The 25,357-nt window shown below is 40.7% G+C and overlaps 2 protein-coding genes across 5 annotated transcripts in view; one reads left to right on the top strand and one right to left on the bottom strand.

Annotated features, from left to right (window-relative positions):
- Window positions 1-2,966, top strand: part of PLCE1 (phospholipase C epsilon 1) — a 162,505-nt gene extending 159,539 nt beyond the window's left edge. For all 3 annotated transcript variants that reach the window (XM_054204633.1, XM_054204634.1, XM_054204632.1), the window contains 2 exons: window positions 210-422; window positions 1,521-2,966. In XM_054204633.1, the coding sequence (XP_054060608.1) occupies window positions 210-389 (180 nt within the window). In that variant the 3' untranslated portion in view covers window positions 390-422; window positions 1,521-2,966. The remainder of the gene's footprint in view (window positions 1-209; window positions 423-1,520) is intronic.
- Window positions 2,967-6,188: 3,222 nt separating this feature from the next.
- NOC3L (NOC3 like DNA replication regulator) lies at window positions 6,189-25,296 on the bottom strand. Of its 2 annotated transcripts, none has more exons than XM_054204636.1 (21): window positions 25,070-25,296; window positions 23,542-23,749; window positions 23,130-23,253; window positions 20,161-20,318; window positions 19,993-20,049; window positions 18,359-18,489; window positions 17,545-17,706; window positions 16,701-16,794; window positions 16,316-16,491; window positions 15,977-16,105; window positions 15,378-15,509; window positions 14,926-15,006; window positions 14,236-14,336; window positions 13,696-13,768; window positions 13,556-13,619; window positions 13,397-13,468; window positions 11,837-12,018; window positions 11,482-11,610; window positions 10,766-10,863; window positions 8,841-8,925; window positions 6,189-7,102 (listed from the first exon to the last, which is right to left on the bottom strand). In XM_054204636.1, exons 1-21 carry the CDS (start codon window positions 25,076-25,078, stop codon window positions 6,971-6,973), a joined length of 2,397 nt encoding a protein of 798 aa, XP_054060611.1. In that variant the 5' UTR covers window positions 25,079-25,296; the 3' UTR covers window positions 6,189-6,970. The 2 variants fall into 2 exon arrangements, with proteins under 2 accessions (XP_054060611.1, XP_054060610.1); XM_054204635.1 differs by lacking the exon at window positions 25,070-25,296 and adding an exon at window positions 24,131-25,006.
- Between the last annotated feature and the right edge of the window lie 61 nt (window positions 25,297-25,357).

The raw sequence follows: 25,357 nt of genomic DNA, 5'->3' as shown, positions 1-25,357 counted from the left end.
CTTTGACAATGCATAATTTTCAATTAATTTATTAAGAACAATCAGAAGAATGTGTTTGGCTATGGAAGCACAGCCGCACTGAATTTCAAAAGGGAGGCCTGCTTAGAAATACGTTGTGTTTTTGTATCAATTCCGTAGTTCACAGCTAACAAACAGCCTGTTCAACCACTTCTATGACCTCATCTTTTTTTTTTTTTTTTTTTTTACAGGCAGCACGAGATGACAAAAGAAAAGGCATTTCCTTTACCAGCGAACTCAAGAAGTTAACCAAGTCAAGTAAGCAGTACCGGGGATTCATCTCGCCACCGCTGCAGGTCTTGCCAGACAGTCCGCACAGCAAGGACGATCGGGCTGCGTGCAGTTTGACTTTCAGCGACATTATGGAGTAACAACCACCACTGCCTACAGCACCGTCTGTTCAGGTATGAGATACTCATTCAGATTTAATACACGATTTACAGAGTATTTCTTTCAACGCTGCAGTTGGTTAAACCGTAGTGAGGTACGCGGGGCTGACAAAGAGCCACAAGAGCCATATAGGTTGGTGTGCGCGGGCACAACAACATCAGTGAGGTCTCATTATTCATTATGGCATTTGCTACAGTGAATCAGGGTGCTGTGAAGGCTGGAGTTTCGCCCGCTTTCTCTGCCCATTTAAAAAACAAATCCAAAATGCTGCCTCCTGGTTGATTTTATAGTATGCGTTTTAATCAACTAACTGTGCTTAATTAACAATGTCCCGTTACCCTTTTGCTCTGGTCCAAAGTAAATGGAGGTATCCTGTAGAGCATTTGTTAGTTTTTATTACATGCGTATAATAAAGTCATCAGGATTGACGATCTCCTTTGTAGCTAAAACAAGTTTATAGTGTTAATTTCTCTCCGTGGAAATTTTGCCAGAGATGTTTAAACATTTTTACTATTGTTTCTGTATCTCTTCAATTTCTTCCATCTTGCTTGACTTAAAACAACAAATGAAATGCACAACATAAGACCGTCCCGTTTACATAAAGGCTGTACATGTAACTTGTCCAGCGCTGTACACTAACCAGAGATTTGCAGAGTGCTCCCACAGCACAGAGACATCATCCGAGAAGTTACAGCTCACTCTAGATGAATAAACCCTTTTTCATAGAATCACAGAATGGTTCGGGTTGGAAGGAACCTTAAAGATCATCTAGTTCCAGCCCCATCTCACATACAGCCAATTTAAGATGGCGTTTTCCTTTCCACATACACCTAATTATGAAAGCATTATTTGACATGCGGTGTCATACTACTGCTAAATTATTAAAGTAACAGAATTCAAATATTTTCATTTGCAAAATACTTCAAATAAGAAGGGACAAATTTGATGCGTTATTTCTACGCTACTGTAAAAGCCCTAAATCATCACAACAATCTGAATTCAAGAAAAGCAAAGTAAATTATGGAAAGATCCCAGTCACATTCCCTCTTCTTCTGCATTTGTTCTTTCATTTTTTTGAAAACTGGAATTGACACGGTTGAATCCTCCTGCAGTGCCTTTGAAGAAACCTGCTGCAGTCTGAACTGGTCAGCAACTGCGTGCTAGAGATGCTGAGTCCAGGCAACGCCGCCGGATTAACATCCAGAATCTGGGAATCCTAAGTGGGAAGCTGTAGATCGGCAAGATGCCGGTCAGCCATCGGAAGATTCCCCTCTTCCCGTATCTTCACATCTGCAGATTCTCGGTAGGCGGATGAAGAAGTTTTCTTGGTATGTTGTAAACAAACATTTGTCGTTGCCCTCCCCTTTTTAAACAAAAGTTAATTTTAGCTACTTGCCTCTAGGGAAACTGAAGGCAGAGAACCAGAGCGTTCTTTTATGTGTATTATATTAAAATAATGCACTTTTACCTGAAGATTTCTGTTAAACACTGTGTTAAGTGATTGTAAAGAGATTTTAAATATACTGTAACTTCCTTCGCATGTCTGTTTAACTTTGGTGAATATACACAAACCGCTCAAATTATTTATGTTTTATCTACTTTAACAAAGTAATGTACCATAGCTAAATACACCTAACTGGTAGTGATACTTTGACAAGGAACAACATTTTCTTATTAATTCTAGTTTTCCAGGCTTGTGTTTAAAGAAAGAATATTTATTATCATGTTCCAAAGTACATGCCATTGTATAATATATTTATCGTACACTACTTTTGAGAAAATGCAGAATTTTTACCTCTCCCTGGATTTAGAGGAAAAATTGTTTGAACTTTTCTGGTTGTTTCTTTTCAGGACAAGATGTTTAATACCCAAAACTGACCAAACTCAAAACAATGCGTAGATAAATGTAATTAAGACTTCAAAACTTTGAATTCAAAATACATTTTTCCCTACAGTCAGGAAACGTCATTTTACTTGTCTGTTAAACCCAGAGAGTACAAAGAGCTCTTACACTATAACTCTTGACACTTTTGTTTACAGAGAAACACTGTTGTAAAGTTTTATGTTTGCTGAATTCATCTTTTGCTATTTAAGTTAGTCGTGGTTGTCTCCTTTTTTTCTCCGTGGGAGTTATTAATGTGCTTAGTTAAAACAACCCATACCAACTTAAGAAACAGTTGCTGAAATGGGTCACCCCTTTGCTTTCCCCCAAATGTATCTATCTGTGGTGAATAAATTGCCCAGCACACGTTTTGTCTCCCTAGAGCAATCCCTAAACAAAGCATTTCAGTTCCCCGCTGTGACTAAATCAAGAGCTCCATGAATGCAGGGAGTCGTTCCACACCAACTTGAGCGCTGGAGCTCCAAAGAGAGAGGCTGCGCCAGGCAAAGGCTAGCACAGCGGTGTCACTAAGGTGAGGCGTCCTCCCGATAGCGCACGAATGAGAGTGAACGAAGTTACGGGCAGTCCTCCTGTGACAACTACACCCACCCAATAATTGGAAAATGAAATAAAAGAAAGCCAAGTCATTAACTGGCACATAAACAAGCAGACAGAACCTGCATTCTGTCACCAGAAGCTCTGAAGTCTTTCACTGTACGCTCCAGAAAATTCCTATAAAGTAGCCGTTACCGAAGCAAAAAAGTGCCCTCTTGAGGTCATTTCCAGCTTTCATGGAAAAATAACAAGACACACAAAAGAGTCAAATTTCCCTGTGGCTTATCCCCCAGAGACCAGGCAGTTCCCACTGCTTAGCTTCAGTCCTGCTGCAGCAAACCAGCGGGTTGCGATTCAGCAATCGCAAGCCAATTAAAACCCCCTCCCACCTCCCAGCTCAGCCGCTTCCCCCCGTATTACCAACTCTCTGTGAATGAGGCACATCCCCGTGGTGCAGGCATCGCACCAGACTGACGAGGAAAATGTCAGGCGTGACACCTTATGCGTAGTTTTATATGCATAGTTTGCTTTGGAATACTTTGGAATTACTGGGACATCAACCTACTGCACAATTCAACTAATGCAACTTTTCTTCTTTTAATGTTAGTTTCATTCGCTCTTTTATTTTAACCCAGTAAGCAATTCACATCACTAAGAATTTTTTTCTTTTGGTGTTTTTATGGCATTTTAGAAACAATACCTACTTCCCTATAGAGTTTGCCCATACCTGTTTGGCTTTTTTTTTTTTTCTTCTTATATTCAGCAGCACTGAACATAAAATTCTTAGCAGTAGTATCCTGCTAGTAGTAGCTACTAAGATACCTGTAGTATCTTAGTAGTCTGGAAGACACGCTTGCTAATTCACTAGATTCAACGTCGAAAGTTCTTACATCCATGTTATCATCTACTAATGGTTTTCTGTCACATAGATTAAAAAAAAAAAACACCACACCAAAACAAAACACCAAACCTTGGGAAATCAAGGGACAACATGTCACATTGTGTAACGCAGGTGTAACACTAGCCTGACGTCTAGTGGTAACTCCAACACAGTAGTTTTGTACTATTTCTGCTAAGACAATATTTTTCTAGCTGTGGGAATAGGTTATTAATGTAACTATCATCTTCCTTTATCAATCCAAGTCTAAAGCTGCTTTTGCTGCTGTTCATCACAGTGAAAGAGAAGAGCAAAGTATTTGGCTTTCTGTTAAAAACCCCTCAACTTCATAGGCATGGAGACATCTGAAATTGTGTAAGACTAATTACTCCGTTCCATTATTTTCATTAATGTACATATATCACTTAATTTCAAGTTTAGGTATTGGTAAACATCCGAGTAATCTTTTATTAGTGAAAAGTACATTTTGGGGTGACGCTGGAAAGGAATACAGTATCCTTCCCTTTGTGTTGGTTCCAAGTATCCTGATAATGAAAATAAAACACTAGTTGAAGCATTAAACAGGGTTTTTTTTGTTAACTTTTGTGAAAGCCCAGTTAAACAGATTCCGTGTGCTGAGTTATTACTCTAATAGGAAAGTTTATTCTGCTTAGCCACAGATTTTTTTTCTGCAGGAATACCTGTCCACACATTCCTATAACAAGACTGACAAAGTAACTTTGTCCCTTTTTGTGCTTTTGGCTGGGCATGGACATAAATTAGGAAAATACATTCATTTTTACATTACAAACTATTTACAGGAAGCAACTTGCAGGATAAAGTTTAAAAGAAAGGAATGTAAATAGTCAACACCTTCCAGAAACACGCAGTCTCTGAGGGGGAGCAGGCCTCACGCTGAACAGTTTACAGGTGGAAATCTCACGCTCTGCTGCCTATTGGCAAAAATACAGAAGTATTTTATTCTATACTATTTTAAAACCACTGTCACCCTTCTGCCAATTTCTTACCGTTCCCTTGCGTAGCACGTGCTGCTTGCAGTCGTGTGGCTGCATGGGACAGAAGCTGGGCAGGCACCGAGCCTGGCCCCGCTGCGGTGCCTGCAGGGAGCGGGGCACGCCGGGAGGTACTGCCTACCGCCTGAGAGGTGTCCTGTTTCTGTCCTACTAATCCCAAGTTTGGCAGTTACAAGAATAAAAAAATACTACGTCAGTTTTAATTTTTAAGACCTAGTCACATTATTTTTATTACTAGATGAAGTATCTCAATAGCCATCTTTAGAAAGCCCTCTGCTGCTAGAAATCATGGGATTTCAAGAATTAAAGCCTTTAGCGTAGAAATACCTAAATATTTCATAAACACATTCTCTTACATTCATAATTTGTCTTTAAAAAGGAAGAACTTGCTGGTGGCTTTACATTTCAGAGAAAGGTTGAGTCTGCAGCTTCTGAAACTGAACTGTCTTGTTCTGCTCCAGCTCTCCGAATGCTTCAGCTACGATTTGGTTTTCAGTCGCTGGCTGTTACTATTCCACTATTAAACTCAGTTTACTTTTAGGGTAGTCCACTAAATGTAACAACGGTGGCATTTTTTCCTGTCTGTGATAAATATTTTGTAACTTCAATAGTGATAGACATTTGCCAGAGTTAGCACATTAAACACAAAAATAAATAGCAGTAAATAGATTTTGCTCCAATACGTGTCTAGACTATTTCAGAATTACTTAGTTGTACAGTTCTTTGCCTCTTAAAGCATATCAAAGTGTTCTGACAATGCAACATCACCATGTGCCAGTCTTTATATTGTTTGGAAACTATGTAAAATGTACAATTTTAAAAGCGACTTTTCCACCTGGACTATTTTCTCTCTGCTGACTTGAAGAATAAACTTGTATTTGTATATGTTGTAAAAAAAATAAATGGTTTAAGATGACTCTGCTTTTGCCTTCCTGAAGTGACAAAGTACTGGCAAATGGCCCCCTTGCAACTTTCACAATTTAAATCGCATCCGTATTTGCAACCACTTAACTAGAAAGAACTACCCAAGAGCTATGGGAATGGCAACCTCAACAGACAAACACGTGTGTTACCATCAGTATGATGTACGCAGTTTTGTAATCTACATAGTAAAGTATGTATTTTCTAATCGGTTAATAGAGAGATGTCTGTTTCACAACTGTTTGCGAATTTATGTTTAACTACTTGAAATTTGGTGAATTTGTCTGATGAATACTAAAAACATGTATTAAAACAAAAATAAATTACTTATAAAACTATAAATATCTGGATAAAGGACTAAATACCCTAGAGAAAAAGAAATGTTTTCTAATTATTGTAAGAAGGTTAAGCGACTTGAGCAAGAGACATCACAGACCAAACACTACAAAAGGTATTAGCTGCCAGACACACTCCCCTGCGGAACGGAATTCGCATAACGCCAATACTCAACTTTTAAGGTATTTCATATATTTTACTTACTGTTTGCAGCTGAAAATGGATTCTAATACAACCAGACAATAAATAATATTTGGAGAATTAAGATTAAAAAAAGGAAAAAAGATTTACATTCTTACCCTGAATTTCTCCAGTATTCTCGACAGCGGTGGTTTACTGAAGACATCGTAGTAGAGCCTTCAATCATGATGGTAGTTCCGAAGTGGAATTTAGTAGTCTCAATTGGCCAATACCAAGATTCACCAGAGGGGAAAAAACCCACCAAATGCAACATTTCAAGATGAGGTAAATGGTTAGGAGACATCAGAAGAAAACCAGAAAAAAATGCAATACATATTCCAAGTCTGTAGGTATCTTAAACTCAAAGCCAGTATTACATTAAAATTTCCAAAATATTTATTAATTTATCAACACAACCCAGTGATTTCTCAGAAACACGTATGTCTATATTCTGTTATAAAACTTAGAAAATATATAAACAAAAATACTATAATGCATGGTTGCAAACAATTTTAAAATGACCTGGTTTTTGTATCTTTTTTAAATTACCGATGTGACTGGTCATTGGTGTTCCCAAGCCCTGAGAAACACGGCTCAGTGGTGAAGTGGCGAGAGAGGCCTTCAACTACGTGTGAAAAAAAACCTGCTGTTACATTTGTTGTGTGTTTCTGTAGTCAGCCAACTTGAACTCCTTTAATGATGAGTGGAAATTTCTTTCAGCCAGTCTTTCTCCATAATTAAGAAGGCAACGGAACATGACTGATTGACAGATACCATTTACGACAAGGATGATGCCTTCAAATGTTTAGCAAAATCCAAGGGTTTGTGAACAACAGTCTCACCGATGCGTTGTTGAAGCAGTTTGTTTAGCTCTTCATCTATAAATGCATCCATTTGTGAGAATGTATCCTGAAAATTACAAAATAGTAGTTGCATTACTAGCAAGGCCAGTATGCATTTTCCATGCACAGCTTGAATTAGCAGCCCCGTTTCTCTCCCATGCGCCCAGCCCACGGAACAAGCAGCTGAGGTGTACCTGGCCTGCCACTAAATGCCACCTGGCTGGCAACAACGCAATGTGTCAGGCAGCCCTTCGTAAGCTCATGGTTTTGGTGAGGATTTTTTGTTTTGTTGTAAACTAGGCTTTAGAAGAATACCGACTACACTTAGCCACAGCGTCCAGCGCTGACGGAGCTTACACGCTGCTTCAACACACCTTATAAGTCGAGCATCTCTGATGAAAAGGCGAGCGAAAGCAGTAATGCCAACGGCAGAGGTTGTGAGTCAGAACGGAATGCCCTGACCCTGCCTTGAGAGATCCCTTCTGGCTGCAGCCAGACCCGGAGCCCTCCAGTCTTCCCTCGTGCTCAGATGAGGAAGGTCATGCACGTGATTTATACCTCCCCGTTGAAGTCTTAAACACTCCCATAGTCGAGTACTTTGTGCACTCGGGGACGAATGAGATCCTCTTTTAGTGGTGCACAGGGAAAGAAAACTCCAATGCAGAGCTTCTGTCAATGGGGGGGGAGTGCTGACAGACAATGGCAGCGTGGCACACAGAGAAAACCATGCAGGACAGAGAGGGTAAAACTTGGATACTGCCGACGTTTGTTAAAATGAGCCAAACAGCCAGAGGGTAGGCAAGACCCTTAGTCTTCTTCCCAGTTATCTCCTTTGTAACCACCTGTGGACAGTTTGTTCTCCCTGTTATCTTCCTCTTCCTTTGTTTCTGCTACCTGAAGAGCTTGTGCACTTCTTTATTCAAGCACTACACAATCTCTCTCCTATCTGCTGTTCACAGTCGCCTTCTGTCAGAGCTGCTCATCTACCACCCTTACCAGGACAGGCACCTCAAGAACTCATTGTGAAAGGACAGAGTAAGTCAGCACAAATGCATTTTCAGAAGTTGCTTCTCTAAAACGGAAAATAAAATTGTGCTCTCAAAGCTCTAACTGACATTACTGAGTTACAAACTGGAGGCACTAACAAGGTTAATAGGTTATAATGTTTACATTGGGAATAAAGAAACGTAATTACCACTTTTTAAAGGATGCACCACTCAGTGGATGTTTAATGGAGGTTGGCATCTGGAACACATCCAGTGCTGAGGATCTTAACAGTGTACAACCATTTCTCCTCTTCATACATTAGCTCTCTGTTCCCTTCAAATTTACACTTTAAAGCTATAAACTGACGCTAATGGGGATCAGTATCCTCCCACATACTCAATCAAAAGCTCTGGAAATCCAGCTGTCCTGCCAACTACCCACCCTGGGGACAGAGAGCTGGCTTTTTATTACTGCTTTTTGAACAAACATTAGTTCATCACTACAGAAAAGGGCCAAGAAATCTGCACTGAAGCACTGCAGAACGCAAAAGATAAGTAAAATAATAGCTACCACACTCATTTTGCTGCATTAACTGATGCTATGGGAGGTGGAACTATTCATGCAGCCTTTTTTCCTTCTTTATAGTCAGTGCCATTTTATACCAGTTAAAAAAAGGTACTTGACACAGAAAATACAGAAACCAGAAAGCCAAACTTAAGTGTGCTCATGCCTGGGCACTGCAATATATATTGCAGCAGATACAGGTTATGTTGGTATATCGTGGTTAAAAAAAGGACACCGAAGAGATAAGATGGTACCTTTCTTCTGGGTGTTACTGACGCAACAGGAGGATTAAAGGTCATTCCCCTCATACTGTATGCCTCAAAAAGTTCTGTAGCAGGCCTGTAGCAAAAACCACAGTGAAAGAAAAATGGCATTAGATACATTTTCAAATAAGACCTCACCAAACCAAGAGCAGCTTCTCCCACACATGTGCCATTCATACTCTCATCATGCTTTAAGAGAACTCCTCAGAGAAATGAGCATCACCTGGAAAAGACCAACAGCTGGGGAACAATGCAAGTAAAATGTGTCTAAATATTCAGCTGGGGGACAGAAGATGAAATGGGAGACAAGAAAACTGTTCTGTTGACTTGCCAGAGGTCCAGGCAGTCACTGCTTGCCCTGTATGAATTTTAAAAAGTAAAATAAAAAAATACAGATAAAGGTTATATCTAGCTGATACAATCTGCCTGAATTTCCAATAGTTTATTTACCAAAGGGTTTTATGAAAACTAAGCAGCCATGAGAGAACAGGGAAGACCATCACACGGGCCAAGAACCGGTCAAAAGACAGGAAAGAGAGGACAGGAGTCTATGTTTTGCAATGGCAGGAAGAAACTATGGATTTCCAGGAGGTCTGTGCCAGAACCTCTGCTTTTCAACACACTGAAAGACGAGCCGGAGAGTACCAAGTTATTTGTGGTAGTAAGAATGAGCTGCCTGTGAAGAACTGCAGATAGACTGCATGAGATGGTCAGTAAAACGGCAAATTAAATTTAACGTGGAAAAAAACCCACACAGAAAAGCAATCTCAGCGTCGCATAAAAGTTGATAGTTGACCACTATCACTTAAGGAAAAAAAACTTGTTATGATAGATGCTTTCATGGGATTGTGACCTTAATGCTGTTTGGAGTTGGAAAGAAAAAGAAAACAGAATAGAAAATAGTTACATCAGTGTATACAAATCCACAGATCACCCACGTCTCAAATATTGTATCTGAGTCTCCAATTTCCTCATCTTGAAACACTTGAATTGGTAAAAGTTTAGGAATAGTCAACAAAGATGATGAAAAGTATGGACCAGCTCCTGTCTGGGCTGGATCCCTTCAGCCAGAAGAGACGGTAGCCAGAGGGACAATATGACAGAGGTCTCCCAAGTCAGGTGAGGCACCGAAAGAGCATGTTAGAGCAGCCTGTTCACTCTACCTCCCAGGGCAAGAACCAGGGACTGTTAAATGATGCAGGCTGGCACTAGGTTCAAAACAAAAGAAGGTAGGTCTTAACGTGATGAGCTGTGGACTCACAGAACCCTTACCAAACAGTGCTCTATTTGCAAAATGCATGCTCTGGTTCAAGGGACACTGAACAGTTCTGAAAAGAATTCCACGAAGTGGTAATAAACAAGAGAATGGTATCAGGTTCAGGAAATCCACCAGACTGAAACCAGCTGGAGGCCAGGACACTGCTCAGAGCATGTGTCTTACACACTTGCCCTGTTTTTACTCTTCCGGAGGCACCTGCTTCCAGCCACTGCTGAAGAGGGGATGCTGAATTAGCCCTTAGTCTGAACCAAGATGGCTGTTCTTGTGTTTTAACACACTAGGGAAATTAGGCTGCAACTTGGTTTCCAAGTTTATGCTGGACAGCCACGGTTCAGTGATCCTAATCCATATTCAGATCAGAGCTGCTGATGCAGATATTTTGCTCCCGTGGGAAGAAAGCACACTGCACTTTGAGAATTTTACCCTTGTCACAGCCTGGCAACAAGCCTCAAAAGAAAGAAAAAAAAAGAAAAAGGCAGCCAACATTCTGTGCTGGCAGAAGAACAAAGAGTGAGTTTGAAGAACAGAATCTTTTAATTTTATGGATAATTATTTTTAGAGATTCCTTTAATAAAGTATGAGCAACAGCTACTTTTCAGGGCACTCTTTTTAAAAACAGAACTCTCTGGTAACTCACCTTTGGCTCAAATCAAGTGGAAGAGCTGCTGAGCCTTCAGTTGGAGCTCCAGCAATAAGGTGAGCTGCAAACGTCCGCACCATTGGATGATAGTGTCTCTGAAAGAAAAGAAAGGCGGCAGCTGGCTGAGGGATAAGGGATAATGTATTTATCTATGGTTTCTCGCATTTATTTCCATTTCAATAAGATGGAAGGTTCTGCTTTTGGTTTAGATAGAGAAACAGCACCCGAAAATTGGTCAGTTTCTGGGGTTAAGTGAATGAAAACATGCAGTCATACATTTATTCACTGGAGTTAACTCTCTGGAGTTAACCTAACTCCTACCCCCAGCAGGCAGGAGAAAGGGCAGAGGAAGCCCTCCCAAAGCCCCAAACTCTAAACCCTGGCTGGAATGACAGATCAAGGTGTCAGTTGCTCCCCAGAGAAGGGCTGGACTGCAAGGGAACTTAAAAGCCTCCAAAGTAGTCTTATTAGGCAACCTGCAGTAAGATCCAGTGTGGTGCTATCACACGGGATGTGCAGCATCCCCTTTTGAGCTCATTCCTGCCCAGTACCACTGTGCTGCTCTCCCTCTTTGTATGGAATAGGGTATGTGGCCCAGATTTGATTGATAGGCCTGAAGATCTCTGTTCTCTATTTGTGTAAAGCATATAAAACCATTTAGCAGCTATTTATTCCTGACTTTTACTTCCCAAATCACTCAGTTACTCACTAACCTGCAGTAAATGCAGCTCCCACAGCGCTGTGTTCTGAGCATTGCAATGCTCCGGTTCATCTAGTTCTGGGAGATAAACTCCACTGCCTTGAGACTCGTTGTCTAGTAAGAGGTCCATCTTTGGGAATATCTACAACACACAAAAAAAGGACTGAGTTGCTTATATTACACATCCAATTATAACATGGTTAAGTTCAGGATTCATTCTATGCTATTCAGTCTCAGTAGCATTTAAGGATACTCTGTTTTCCTCATTCTTCCTTAAGATGCTTGAAAATATTTTGCATAAAACAAATTTGTCAAAAATTCAATAACATTTAGCCAGTAAGCTAAAAATTCTAACAAGTAAAACTTACTTGCATTAATACCCTGTTTGTTGCCAAGATCCCAACACTGGAGTTTGGAAGCACGTGAAGAGCAAGTGTGGAAAGTCGCTTCAGGAAAGCAAGAGCTCGCTGCTGGGAAACTTGCTTTCTCCGCTTGGCAAACATGACATCCAGGCACTGGAGCACAATCTCTATATCATCATTGGTACGACCTCAAAAGCAGAATTTCACACAAAGAGTAAATAACCATTTTGAGGAGCATACAGCTACATACTCTGCTATTGACTGCACACTGGAACCTGAGAAATAGCATGAAAGCTAGGAGGTTCAGGCACAGCATGTGATACAGACAGAAGCATCCATCCTTTGTTGGTAAAAACAGTCCATTTTTGAGCAGAAAAAAATGTATAATTGTTTCTGTGCTCCTTTCTAAGAAAATATTCGTTCCATCAAAAATGTCTAAACATTAGAAGCAGTTAGTGTTTTGACCCTAAGTGCATTCATTCTATCATCTTTTATAAATTGTTAAACAGTGCAAAGATCAAGTCTTTTAGCCATCCAGAATTGTAGAATGTTTTTTCTCAATCTTTGCTCCTTAGTGAATACAAATTTATGAATTTAATTAAAATTATGTTAATTTCAAACTTTATAAGTATCCTTTTCTCCATAAACTATTCAGCTACTCAGAATTATTAGAAAATTTAGATTAGAAAATTAGAATGTCAGAATTTAAAAAATCAGAAATATAAATCAGAAGATTTTAGAAACCAGAATTTAAATTGAAATTATTTTAAAAACTGTATTAGAAAAAAAATAAGATATTTTTCTCTATCAGAGAAAGAATTAGAGAAAAAATAGATAATTTTTAAATTGCCACTGAAAGAAACAATTATAAGGAAGTCAAAAAACTTATACTGAGGACAGGATAAATGCTTATCCAAGCATACTCGGCATTCCCTAATGAAGAGACATGATTAGAACCTGTTACCATGTATTGCATGGTAGGGCTGAGAGAGCTGGGGTTGTTCAACCTGGAGAAGAGAAGGCTCTGGGGAGAGCTTATAGCAGCCTTCCAGTGCCTAAAGGGGGCCTACAGGAAGGATGGGGAGGGACTCTTTATCAGGGAGTGTAATGATAGGACACAGGGCAACAATTTCAAACTGAAAGAGAGTAGATTTAGACTGGGTATCAGGAAGAAATTCTTTCCTGTGAGGGTGGTGAGGCACTGGAACAGGCTGCCCAGGGAAGCTGTCGATGCCCCATCCCTGGGGGTGTTCAAGGCCAGGCTGGATGGGGCTTTGAGCAGCCTGGTCTAGTGGGAGGTGTCCCTGCCCATGGCAGGGGAGTTGAACTAGATGATCTTTAAGGTCGCTTCCAACCCGAACCATTCTGTGATTCTGTAATAATACTTCTAGTATTAGTATTGCAGTAGTGCAATGTGCAACTTGAGAAAAAAGGAGAAAGTACTCTTCTCAGAACTCAGGTATCCAAAACAACTGTAGTTTATTAACAATATATTAGGGCTATGATATCAAATAAGCAGAATAAACATTATCTTGGTGAACAATGAAAATGAGAATCTGGAGTTACCTGCATGTAGACTGAACAGTGTCTTGTATAGATGTGTGTAGAATTTCATCGGATCAATGTTAAGAACATCACCTATTAACATAATCCCAAATAAACACGTTTACTCCACTAATTTATCAGACGATATTAAACAAAAGTTTGTTTTTAAACATCTCTTACCTTGACCAGAGAGTATATGAAAAGCACTGAGAATGCAATGAAGACTCTCACGATAGCTTAAATCCTAAGAATACAAAACTGATTAAGTACCCCAAAGAACATACTTTTAGGAAAACTGTAACAAAATGAGCTCAACTTACCCCAGATGCAATGAGAGAATGAAGGACAATCACCAGGTCATCAAAAAATTCCACATTTATGAGATGAGCAAACCTAGAATCAAAGGGATTTTTATTTTTATGCTATACACATTATCTGCAAACTCAGTTCAAACTATTTTGAATTGCCAGAATCCACACCTTAAAAGCAGAGCTAAATCAAATGGTGATTAACTGTTATCTTCACATAGATGGCCCCTTCACAGCCCCTAACTGTTAATCACAGCTTCCCTATAGGCCAGAGACATGCTCAGTGTTCTTGAGGAGATAATCAGACCAAATAATGGAATCACATCACACCCTGGGTTTGCATCACACCAATTCTATCATGGGAAATTTCACATCACATTGAAATGTTTTTAGAAGTAGGTGAAAACTTCAGCAGAGAAATAAAAGAATTTTAACAAATGTTTCAGGGATAGTCTTCTCTCACTGCTTATAAACCCCTTTCCAAGTCAAAAATCCCTTTGGTGCTTTATGTCTTTTCTAACACACACAGAAGAAAGTGGACTCTGTTCTTACTTTGCAAGACCTTCTAGCACGGCTGGCAAAAGTGGAGACTTCTGAGCTTTCTTCAAGATTCTAAAGTATGTTACAAATACAATATTCAAGGTCTCTGTGTGCTGAAGGAAAGAAAACAAAAAAAAATACTGAAGCATGAAAACGAGACATTTCTACTTGACTTAAACTCAATTGAAAATACTCCTCTCTGTCCAAGCCTGCACTCAGGCCTTCCAAACCGGTCCTGGCACTGCCACCTCTGCTCTCCTATGGTGAAAGGCTCAAGTCCTGCTCTCCTGCTCCCTACTCTATCCCTTCAGCCCCCCTCGCTAAACTGTCTCCCTTCCCCTCAGTCCACGCTAGCCATACTCCTCTCTTGCCTAAACGCCACTCTGAGAGGCTGGTAACAGCCATTACACAGTGTCACATGGAACAGGGCACCTGGAGGATATCTGTCAATGGATTCAAGTACTTTTTTTGCACAGAGAACAGAAGGAAGCAGGAATGGCTAAGTTGGCTTTCCTGGGTAAACTGAGAGGGCTTGGTTTACTAAAACCTAGACCGCTGGCACAGGCAAAATGTTTGTAAGTTGCCAGTATTATCTAGAGGTGTGGAATGCTGACAGGTTGGGATGCGGGGGAGAACTTGGTTACAAAAGGGTTAGGAGCGGCTACCTTGCAAAAGTAGGAAAGTAATTTCTAAATTATTTACCAGTTTCAGTTTTTTTTCTTTGCTTTCTGACGCTTCTGCTTCCAAGAGTTCTCGTTCCAGTTTCTCTTCTGCTTTCCTCCACTGAAAACATACAGTTGATTTTAAGATAACAAATTAAATCTTTCCAATCAGCCTGGATATCCAGGTTCCAAAGATACCCAGAGAACAAATCTTCCATGCTTAGTGAGTTGCTTAAGTTGGAGCTGCGATGCTACAGGGTAATCGACTAAGATATACTCCTTCCTATCAGAAACAACCAATGGCATTATCAAGACCAGAAAGAGAAAAAAAATGGTAAGATAATAAATTCCCTGTAGAACCTCATAAATGTTCAAGTACAACACAATCACTGATGCTGAGAGTTAACAATGGCAACAGGAGAAGTGCAATCATTGCTAGAACAACTTGCTACATAAAGTCACTGAAGCAAAGCATGAAAAAGCACATCATACCTTTCTTTGCATTCTTGAAAGGTTTTTTCTTTTCTCTTTGTAAGTCATGAACTTCTTCTTTGGTGCAATGTCTTCAGAATCTTTTTGTAATTCTACTTCCTTAATTCTTAAGTGAAGAAATACTTTTAACACCTATTGTAAAATAAAATAAATACAATAAAAGGTGATCTGCGGCAGAGGAATGGAGGGTAAAAAATCCTGAGTTCCATTCCAGGTAGTGGGCTTTGCTAGTCAAAGCTTCTTCTGTTTACTCCCCTCCTGTTCCTTCATACCTGTATCTCTCATCTCTGGTCCCAGTTCCTCCCCCAGCACTGTCCATTTCTATCCATTCCTCCATCTGCCTCTCTCACTTCAAGTCCCCCCGCCTGACTTAATCGACGTCTCTGTCAGGATCTGATCTCCTCTTCCCAGTCTCCTTCCCTTAGCCCATCTCTTTCTCTCTCACCCTCTGCCTCAGCCCACTCCTAAGTTGCCTGTATTCTAACCGAGTGAGGAAATTCTGCTTATCTGTAGCCAGCAGTTGCACTAACTTTAACTTACAGATTTTTTTTAAACTGTTGACAGAAGAAAATTGTGTAGTACAACAGAAAGACTCTTACCTCAGGTCTGACATCATAATTTCTACCCCTCACAAGACCAGAAATGACCTTAACTACACCGAGTGAAGCGCAGCCCAACTTGTCTTGTTTAAAGAGCTTCTTAACTGCCTCGCAGCACAGTTCAGAAATCTGAAAAGTGAATTCAAACAAATGCTTCTGTAAAGCCAAGTCCATGACAACAGCTAACTGGTAATACTGGTGGTATTTACTAATTAGAAAGTGGACACAGCCTGTAAAACAGCAAAAAGATACAGCCACAAGATCTGTGGAATAAACTCAGAAATACATTATTTTTTCATGCAAAACAAGAACTCTTTCCCTAATCAGAAAATAACTTACCATTTTTGATGCATCATTCATGAGCGGAACAATGAGAACAATAATGTTGTTGTGGAAGTTAAAGTGGGGTAGCGCCACAAGCAGCTCACATAGACACTTCACTGCAATCTCTGCTAGACCTTTATATGCTTTTAATGAGATGACATTGCTTTTCTTCAGCTTCCTTTGTTTCCAATCTGCACAAAATATTATTTTTAGTGATTACTGTTCAGAATGTAGGGGAGCTTCTAAATATTTACATTTTTAGTTATTGCAGGCATGCTCCTTCATACTTCATTCAAGTACTATTTCAAAGACAGCAGGTAGTATTCAATCAGAGGAGGTAAATTGTAATGCCGCAAACAATTTTACATTTACTGCAAAAAATGGGAAGCACTAACTGTACCTTTAATCGTTTGCTCCAGATTTTCCAAGTAAAATTTATACTGGCTCACAAGGCCTTCTTCAAATTCTCTCAGTTTCTGAGTTTCTTTTTTAACCTGTAAACATAATACAAATGAAATTTTATTTGGAGAGCTAAATCCTGAAATTAGCCTGTGAGTGGTGGAAAAAAAAAAAGAAGTTTTAAAACAAATAACAGATACCTAAGTATATTTTTCTTCTAGGCAGACATTCCTAGAAATTTATTAAAATATTTCTACATATTTCTGTACATGTTCTTGTGCTTAGAGGGCCTTTTCCAACTAGGCCTATTTAATTTATAGGGACTGAAGTGAAATTTGTAACTAGATGTTATTTTAAGGTCATGACTCTAAACTGCGCTACCTTCTACAGAATTGGTTAAAAACAAGCTCCAGAAAACAAGTTACTCTGCATTTGTTCAGCTAATTACTAAACACATCTCAAAGAAATCTGTGCCAGTTAGGTGTTAACATTGCATAATTTCTTTCTAGTTCCCTTCAGTTTAACACAAAACACTGTCTTATTCCACAGTTTGTTATGAAAGTCACCCAGGTTTGGCATACCTCTTTTATATACTATTTTTTTCCTCCATTACCACCAGCACATCACCTACTTATTGAACGAAGTACATAAGAATTAAAGGTTCAAAACAAAGACCTCTGCCCCTGAAAGTATCACAGTTTCAGAATTTCCACAAGAACTTGTGTATTTGTCACCCTTTGCTCAAAACTGTAAATTCATATTCAACAAATCACTATTAATATTTGGCATAACTTAAAAAAATCCAAACTACTCACAATACTCTATAAAGAAATTTGGTATTTCACCTTGGTAGCCTTTTCTGCTTCAGTTAGAGGCCGAATTTTGTAAGAAGGCACAATATCTTTGAATATCTCCATCAAAGAAACCATGACCAGCTTCCGAACAATCACGGCCACATTAGGATCCTGTTCCATCAGCATGGCACGCAGTTCCTTCAACTTTTTAATCTGATTAAGAAAAGAGTCAGACAAAGTCAGCTGAAGATCACTCACAAACCAACATAGAAGCACAATGTACATTTCAGCAAAAGTTTGCCCCGAGAAATGTGCCCCATTTTTAAATACTAGAAAGAGAAAACTAACTCAGCAGTTACTCAGACTCTACTTAGCACCGCATAGAGAGCCAAGAAACGCTAGATACTTCAACAAATTATCTCGGGAATGTTCAAACTACCCTGCTATTACAAATTTGCACAGAATTAAAAAAAAATTATTATCATATCCTGAAACATGGAGAACTATCAGATACAACCCTGAAATGAGAGCTTAAATAAGGTCACGCTTAAGGAACAAGGTAGTTTGGACAGGAAATATCACAGACAGTATTTCCTAAAACCAAAAGTATTCAGAAGGACAAATTATTCCTGAACAGCATAGAGTCATCTGGTTCTTCACCTCATTCAAATCCTTTGCACCAACCTATGGCAGCAGTTTCACTGTTTGCCATCCCCTGAGAAGTGATACAACACTGAACTTTTTCCTTGTTCTACTCATGTATTTTTCTGCTTTTGCTATTGTTTGGTCACTTTTGGTCACTTATTTATTGACTTACTGCACAACACAGGCACACGTACATGCACGTTAAGTCAATGCTACCTACGTTGTTGTCTGGCTCGGAGAGAATGGCAGATGCTAAGGCAGCTATGTGCATCTTCCTTTCCTGCAGCTTTTGTCTCCTTTGAGCAGCCATTTCCTCAGGAGTGAGAACAGGCAGGGGTTCTTCATTAAAGTCTAGCATAAGGTGTGAGAGTTAAAAGGAAGGTCACTATGGAAGCCACTTAACAAATGCTACAGTTCCAGGTACTGCATTTCAGATGGGTACTGTGATAGCCCCACACAAGAGTAACACATGCCACTCCACAGTAAAAGAAGGACCTTGCTAGATCTTATGTTAACCTAGAGATTAATTCTTCTTCCACTCCAAAATCTTACACCTGAAAAAAAAAATCGGACCACATGTTTTTCAATCTGCAAATGGTACCCCTAAGTACAGCGGCAACATACAAACTCAACATATGACCCCAACTGTGCCAAGAAACTGCAGTGCTCTGCAATTTGCAGCAAATTATTCACCACTTTTTCTTTTAAAAATACAATTGTTTTATTTGCATTTTCTGAGTGTTATTTTGCTTCAAGTATTCAAGCACTTCCTCAACTTCAGATTAGAGAATAATGACCCAGAATTAGCAGTGTTACAACTGCAACAGTTATTTGCATATGACTCCTTTACTGGATAGCAAACTGCAAACTGAAATCTGTATTTCCTGGTATTCTGATGTTTTAAGTAAAAAATGTCAAAGATAGACACTCAAAAGCCTACACAAGTCTGTGTCCTGAACTGCATTTCAAAATTATCTCAGAGTAATCAAACTAGAACCACGGCATATATTCTTTAAATTAAGACCAAGACTTTCCTTCTAACTAGCAAAGATGACACATCAATAAGGAATGTCATGCAAACATCAGTTCCAGGTGAAAATCAAAATAATTTTAGAGAAAGAGATTCTGAAGCCAGGTGTTGCTCAGGTCCTGAGATACTAACATGTAAGAAACCAAGCTCTGAATCACCGTTATGCTTTGGTGGCAACATGGCAAGACCCTAAACAAAATGCACTTAAATTACAAGCTTCTTTAGGGAACAGCAAAGTACTCTTCAGATAAATCAGTGATTTGGTGTCCTGGTTTCAGCTGGGACAGAGTTAATTTTCTTCCTAGTAGCTGCTGTATTTTGGATTTAGTATGAGAATAATGCCGCTAACACATACTGTTTTAGTTGTTGCTAAGTAATGCTTACATTGAGTCAACGACTTTTTCAGCTTCCCATAGAAGCTGAGAGGGAGCATAGACAGGACAAACTGGCCAAAGGATATTCCATACCATAGATGTCCTGCTCTGTATATAAATGAGGGTTGATCAGGAGGCAGGAATCCATGATCACTGCTCAGGACAGGCTGGGCAATCGATCATTAGGTGGTGAGCAATTGTATTGCATTACAATTTTGTATACTCTCTTACCATTATTACTATTTTCTCTTCCATTAAACTGTCTTTCTCTCAGGGTTTTTTTTTTTTCCTCTTTTTCTCCCTCTTTTCCCTACCCTACTAGGGGAAAGATAGGGAGTGAGTGAACTGCTGCATGGTCCTAGTTGCTGGCTGGGGTTAAACCACAATGTTTGGGGAAAAAAAAAACCCAACAAAAAACGCACAACAGAAAGCATACATGATGTTTATTACCCTCTCCTTCCTCCACTTCCTCTGTATCCTCTTCTTCATCCTGTGCAACATTGAGAACTGCAAAAATAGAGTGTCTTGTGTCAGGCATGTAATAAATGCTGTGGAATTTTAAAAGAACAAATTATGTACATCTTGGCTACTATACCAGTTCCAGAATCCGTGTCTTACCTGGCTTTTCCATAGTTCGGGGAATAATGCCACCCTTGTCTTTGATGGGGAGCAGATGGATGAGTTCTTTTTCTGGCTCAGTCTGCATGCGTCTTGGCACCTTCTCATATTTGTCCATCACACTTTCAAGTTTTCGTTTTTTGATGTGAACAGGTTCACTGAAAAATACAAGGCAAACTAAATGAATTAGCCATCAAATTAGACATGAACCATGTATGACAGGACATGAGCTGGATTAAGTGTCCACACTCAGAAAAATAAATGATGGCTGATCTTATTAAGTGGAATGTTTGAGCGTGTTCACCTCTGACCACACCAGTCACCACTCAATCAAGCAATTTTTATGTGGATCTGTACAGGATCTTTAAATTCAGGACAATACAGTGCTTCCCATCTTCTTTTTATAGGAAACTAAATGTTAAACGAGCAAAGACAAAACGAGATTAAGTTAATCTGGCAGGTCAGCCAACTTTGTGCATTTTGAACATTGGCATATGAGTGTAAACGCACGCATGCAAAATACTTGCATTGATTTTGAATTTAAAAAAAAAATAATTAATTGGTGTAATCGCTTATAGTACAGGTACACTATGAAATGTGTTATCTGTTTATCTTACTAAAAAACTAAAAGCTAGGAACAAGGAATCACATTGTTGAAGCCACATGGTCTGTCTTATAACAGGAATACTGCTTTTGTTCTTGTAAGGGGCAGAGTTTCAACTATGGACATCTGAAGGATTCTGAAAGCTCTGGGCTCAGAGACTGCTAGGCTTCAGAAAGTAAAAATCACTTGTATGAGAAGTAGTTTTATATCCCAGAGTCTACCCAGATTTCCTGCACACACGACAGTCACCCTATGCGTGCATGGTAAGGACAACGCACCAGCCTCAGCCTTGCTGTCCCTGTGCAGATCAAACCTTTCCTGTGTACCCAATCCTACTCAACAAGCACAGGAATTCTATACGTCTGTGACTGATCTGTTGAGAATAAAGAAAATACTGGGTCATACCAGACATCTGGAAACCCTAGTACTAGCTGGTGGGTTTGAGGTGGCACTGCTCCCATTCATGTAGCAGTAAAGGATGCCAGGACCCTTCAAGTAAGGCAACAGTGAACAAATCAGATGAAACTTGCAAACGCAAACACCCCTCGGAAACATGATTTCATCCCTAAAATATTAAAAATTTTGGAAAAGACTGATTAAAATACAAAGATGCAAAGTAGAAACTACTAAGACCTAAGCACAGCCTGTCTCTCACCTAGGCCAGAGTGCTATTTTACTTGCCTCCCTCCCCACGGCATGAGCAGGTGCCCTGGCAGGGCTGAAGCTCACTAAAAATTTAACATTGAGCAGTCCTGCCGTGAAAGATTCCACCAGCAAGGAAGCAGGACAAGGACCCTCGCACTGGACAAACAGTCCAGTGTCTTCCTTGAGATGTCCCGCTCTGCCCTATACTGCCTTGACTTCCCAGGCGAGGCTTAACCAGGATGTGATAATGAGTGGGTCAGTGCACATTTTTATTTATCCCTACTCCATGTTAACTTCTACTGTTACTACCGTCACTTTTCTACTCTGCCTACTGGGAAAGCCAGTGTCACACCCCACTCTCGAAGCATAACAGAAATAATGCAGTGTAGTGTACCAACCTTTCGCAGGATATGTTCTTAACCTGCACATAAGTATATAAGAACATAAGTATTTAGTCTGTGCTAATATGAACATGTAATTTATAAGTGAGGTAATATTTCACAAGTTCTTAAGAATAATTATAGTTCATCAGAGTAAAGCAGATAAAAAAGACAAATTCTGCAGTTTTAGAGAACACTATGAAAGGAGATAAAAGCTAGTAAAACAGGTAAAAGAGCACCTACTTCCATTGCGGTTTTCCACCATTCTAAAAATGCTTGTCATAATGAATGCAAGACACGAAGAACTGCATCTTGAAAAATGTCACCAAGTAGAAATACACAATAATTTTTGTGTTTAAACTTATGTGACATCTAGTTTGTTTGTGGGAAGGGGAAGGTTTGAAGTAAAACTATTATAATGCGAGAACTTGCAATTTGGCTACAAGAGACCAATCAGTAGAGTGCAGCACAATTGTTAACTCTGGAAATAAAAAGCCATTTACTACTTTCTTTAAAAACGAGACCAAATTATTAATTAGTAACTACAATCAGCATTAACAAATTAATTTGTACTGGGATTAGGAAAAAAAAAGCTAAAAGAAATGCTCTCTCTTCTTCAAAACAATGAAAAAATGATTTTTGCTCATTTCAACATTCAATCTGAAACAAGTACTCCAGCACTGAAGAAACGTGGAGTTTACAGGGCAAATTAAAACCACCTTACAGCAGCTAGGCATACAGAGTCTTTTCACAGTCATCAGAAAAGGCAAGTTAAGATTTTCAAACAATCATGCAATAGAATACTCTGTAGAACTATCTTTCTGTGTACTTCATTGTGAACTCTGCCTAACACCTTGCTCCAGAAAACTGGTAAGGAATTTTTTTGTATGAATGTTTTGGTGTTGTATGTATTTACAGACACGGCTTCCAGAGCCTTTATTTTTTTTACAGCAATTTGCAATCCAATATGGAAAGTACAGTGGCCCAATGTCCAGGGAACATCCTGAATACTCTACATATAGAAAAAAGTACTCTGTATACAGATTAAAGTATCTTTTCCAGTTTGAGGAGTGCTACTCATCTCACAGCTAGGGACCTCACAGGAGGGAACACTGCAGAAACAGTATGCTGAAGGTCAGGCAGAACAGGTGAATGTACTGATGCACATCAATGCATTAATACTGAATATACTGACAGATTAAGGAAACACTAAACTGGAACTGAAAAGAAACACCAAACTGAAACTGACCTCCTGATGTATGTATTACATTACATACTAATTACGTATTAACCACAAAGCTGAACTGGTACAAAAAGTAGACAGACATCACAACACTCACTTAGAAGAAAGATCTCTGGTTAAAAAGGATGCCTTTTGAGACAAATCTTCCATTAATTTTAAGTCATCTTCATCCATCATGTCCAGGGGAAGAGCATCTTCTTCCTCTTCTTCATGTTTTTCAGCTATTTCAGAAGACAATGCATACAAATTAAGATCCTGTACGTACATTCAGACCTCGAAACTGCCCCGTTATTGTGAGATCCAATAATGATTAGAGCAAACACATTTCTACCACCTCCAGCTGTCAGATCTTGTTGCCAGAATGGAACTTTTTACTTTTCATAATTCTCCCTTTTGTTCATTGAAACAAGAGCAGCAATTATTGTACACAGAAAATTAAACATGCAGCAGGATATTTAGTAACCCTTGTACTTTATCACTTACAAAAATAAAACTGAGCAAACACTTACCAACTTGTTTTTTCTTGCATTCTTCCAGCGGAAAAGGTTTTCTAGAGATAGCATCTCTGACAGCCTCCCTTAGTTTCTTTTGTTCTTTTCGATACTTCTTAGCAGCGCTCTGCTGCTTGTACTGTTTATTCTTTAATTTGTTGTCAAGTTTTATTTTACTAGTTCTCAGTAACTTGCGAAAGCTTGGAACTCGTTTTGTGTTTTTTCTCTAGGGAACAAACAGAAAACTACAAGTAACTGACATATTCATAGCCTCTGTGAAATTTATTACACTGTTTCAGATCTCATTAAATTCATCTTTCTGTCACAGGAGAACATGCTTCTTCCCAATGGTATCATGAGTTAGCTCCAAATTTACCCAGCTGTGTTACATTTTTGAAAAGACAGACCTGCAAAGAATGTTTTACAGAAACATTCTCAGACAACTATTTTATTAAACCCTGCGTCCATCACTTTTAGAAACCTGAACACTCAAAGTACGGTAAACAGACTGCTAGGGCACAGTTCTTTGCCCTATGTGCTCCCGAGCACTCTGTCTCCTCTCTTGAGGATGCCATCCTTCCCCAACACACAATAAGGTACAAGGTACCTTAGGGTACGTTAAGGTACTGGTACAAGGCCACAGCCTCATGGAAACGTCCTCCCGCAGCACACTTCCTCACACTGAGCTTTGGCTCTCTCCAGCCCCAAACTCCCCATGACCGGTAGCTGCATGGAAGACAGGTGGCTGCGCGCTGCAAGAACAGCTCCATCAACACAGGCACCCAGCGCCAAAACCACACAACGTTCCCAGGAGTGTTGGGGATGGAATCGGATGCAGAACAGCTCAGGGCGGGAGTATGGGAAGGCAAGGGCTACAGAGAGAAAACGGGCCATCGGGTTACGGGGGTGGTGGTGGGATGTCCCTTTGGTGGGGGGACAAGTGGCTGGCCCAGGGTGGGGCTCCTCGAATGAGGAAATTTTGCCAGTTCACCTTTATTCTCCCTCTTTAGATTTGACTATCGGTAAAGCGCTGAAGAGACAGAAGCAACGCTGACGGCTGTCCCTGTGCCTACGGGCAGCGCTGGGCCAGAGCAGCTGCAGAGGACGACGCCCCTGCCCGGGATGGGCTCGGGCTCTGCCTCCTCCCCTCCGCGAGGCGGCCCCGCCGCCGGGGCCGGGCGGACAGGGCCCGCCGCGGGCTGCCCCGCCGTCACCGCCCCGCCGCCACGCTCCTCAGCGGGACGAACCACGGCCCTTCATTTCCTCATCCATCCCCCGGTTCTGACAAAACCACCCTCGAGGGGCGAGAGGTGAAGGTGTGTTTTGCCGGGAACCCACCGCCGTGGGGCGGAGGCGGAGCCGGCAGAGGAAAGCAGTTCCCTCTCCAGGAGCCCGCGGCGGAGGACTGGCAGCCGCCCTCCCCCCCAGCACCGACCGGGCCGCCGCCGTGCCAGCCCCGCGGCGGCACCTGGGGCAACACGAAGCCCGGTGAGCGCTGCCACGGCCGCCACAGCCCGCCCGCCTCCCCCCGACAGCCGCGTCCTACCGACTTCATGGCGGCGGCCGCGAGCGCGTGCGGTACCGGCGGCGGAAGCGGCGGGGCCGCGCCGAGGCCCTCCCCCCGCCCCGCGCGGCCGCGGCCACAGCGCCCCCTGGCGGCGGAGGGCGGCAGCCGTTGCTGAGGGAACGAGAGGAGTGCTGCGGCGGGCGGCGTCTCCCGCTTCCTAAGTAAATAAATCTGTTATTTTTAGTGCTCCAACACCGAAACGCCCCCTGGGGAAGCGGAGTATAACACCTCCGGCATCACCGCGGAGCCTCACAGCGAGCAGAGCCG

The sequence above is a fragment of the Rissa tridactyla genome, chromosome 6 (genome assembly GCF_028500815.1).
Source record: "Rissa tridactyla isolate bRisTri1 chromosome 6, bRisTri1.patW.cur.20221130, whole genome shotgun sequence".
Taxonomy (NCBI): domain Eukaryota; kingdom Metazoa; phylum Chordata; class Aves; order Charadriiformes; family Laridae; genus Rissa; species Rissa tridactyla.
Note: the sequence above shows the minus strand (reverse complement) of the source record. Positions and strands in the feature narration are given on the sequence as shown.

Coding starts and splice junctions, on each gene's coding strand:
- NOC3L (XM_054204635.1), bottom strand. CDS start 24,172: ATGAGGCTGTGGCCTTGTACCAGTACCTTAACGTACCCTAAG. Junction 17,707..18,358: donor TCTCCGAGCCAGACAACAAC/GTAGGTAGCATT, acceptor TTTCTTAATCAG/ATTAAAAAGTTGAAGGAACT. Junction 15,007..15,377: donor TTTCAAGAATGCAAAGAAAG/GTATGATGTGCT, acceptor GTATGTTTTCAG/TGGAGGAAAGCAGAAGAGAA.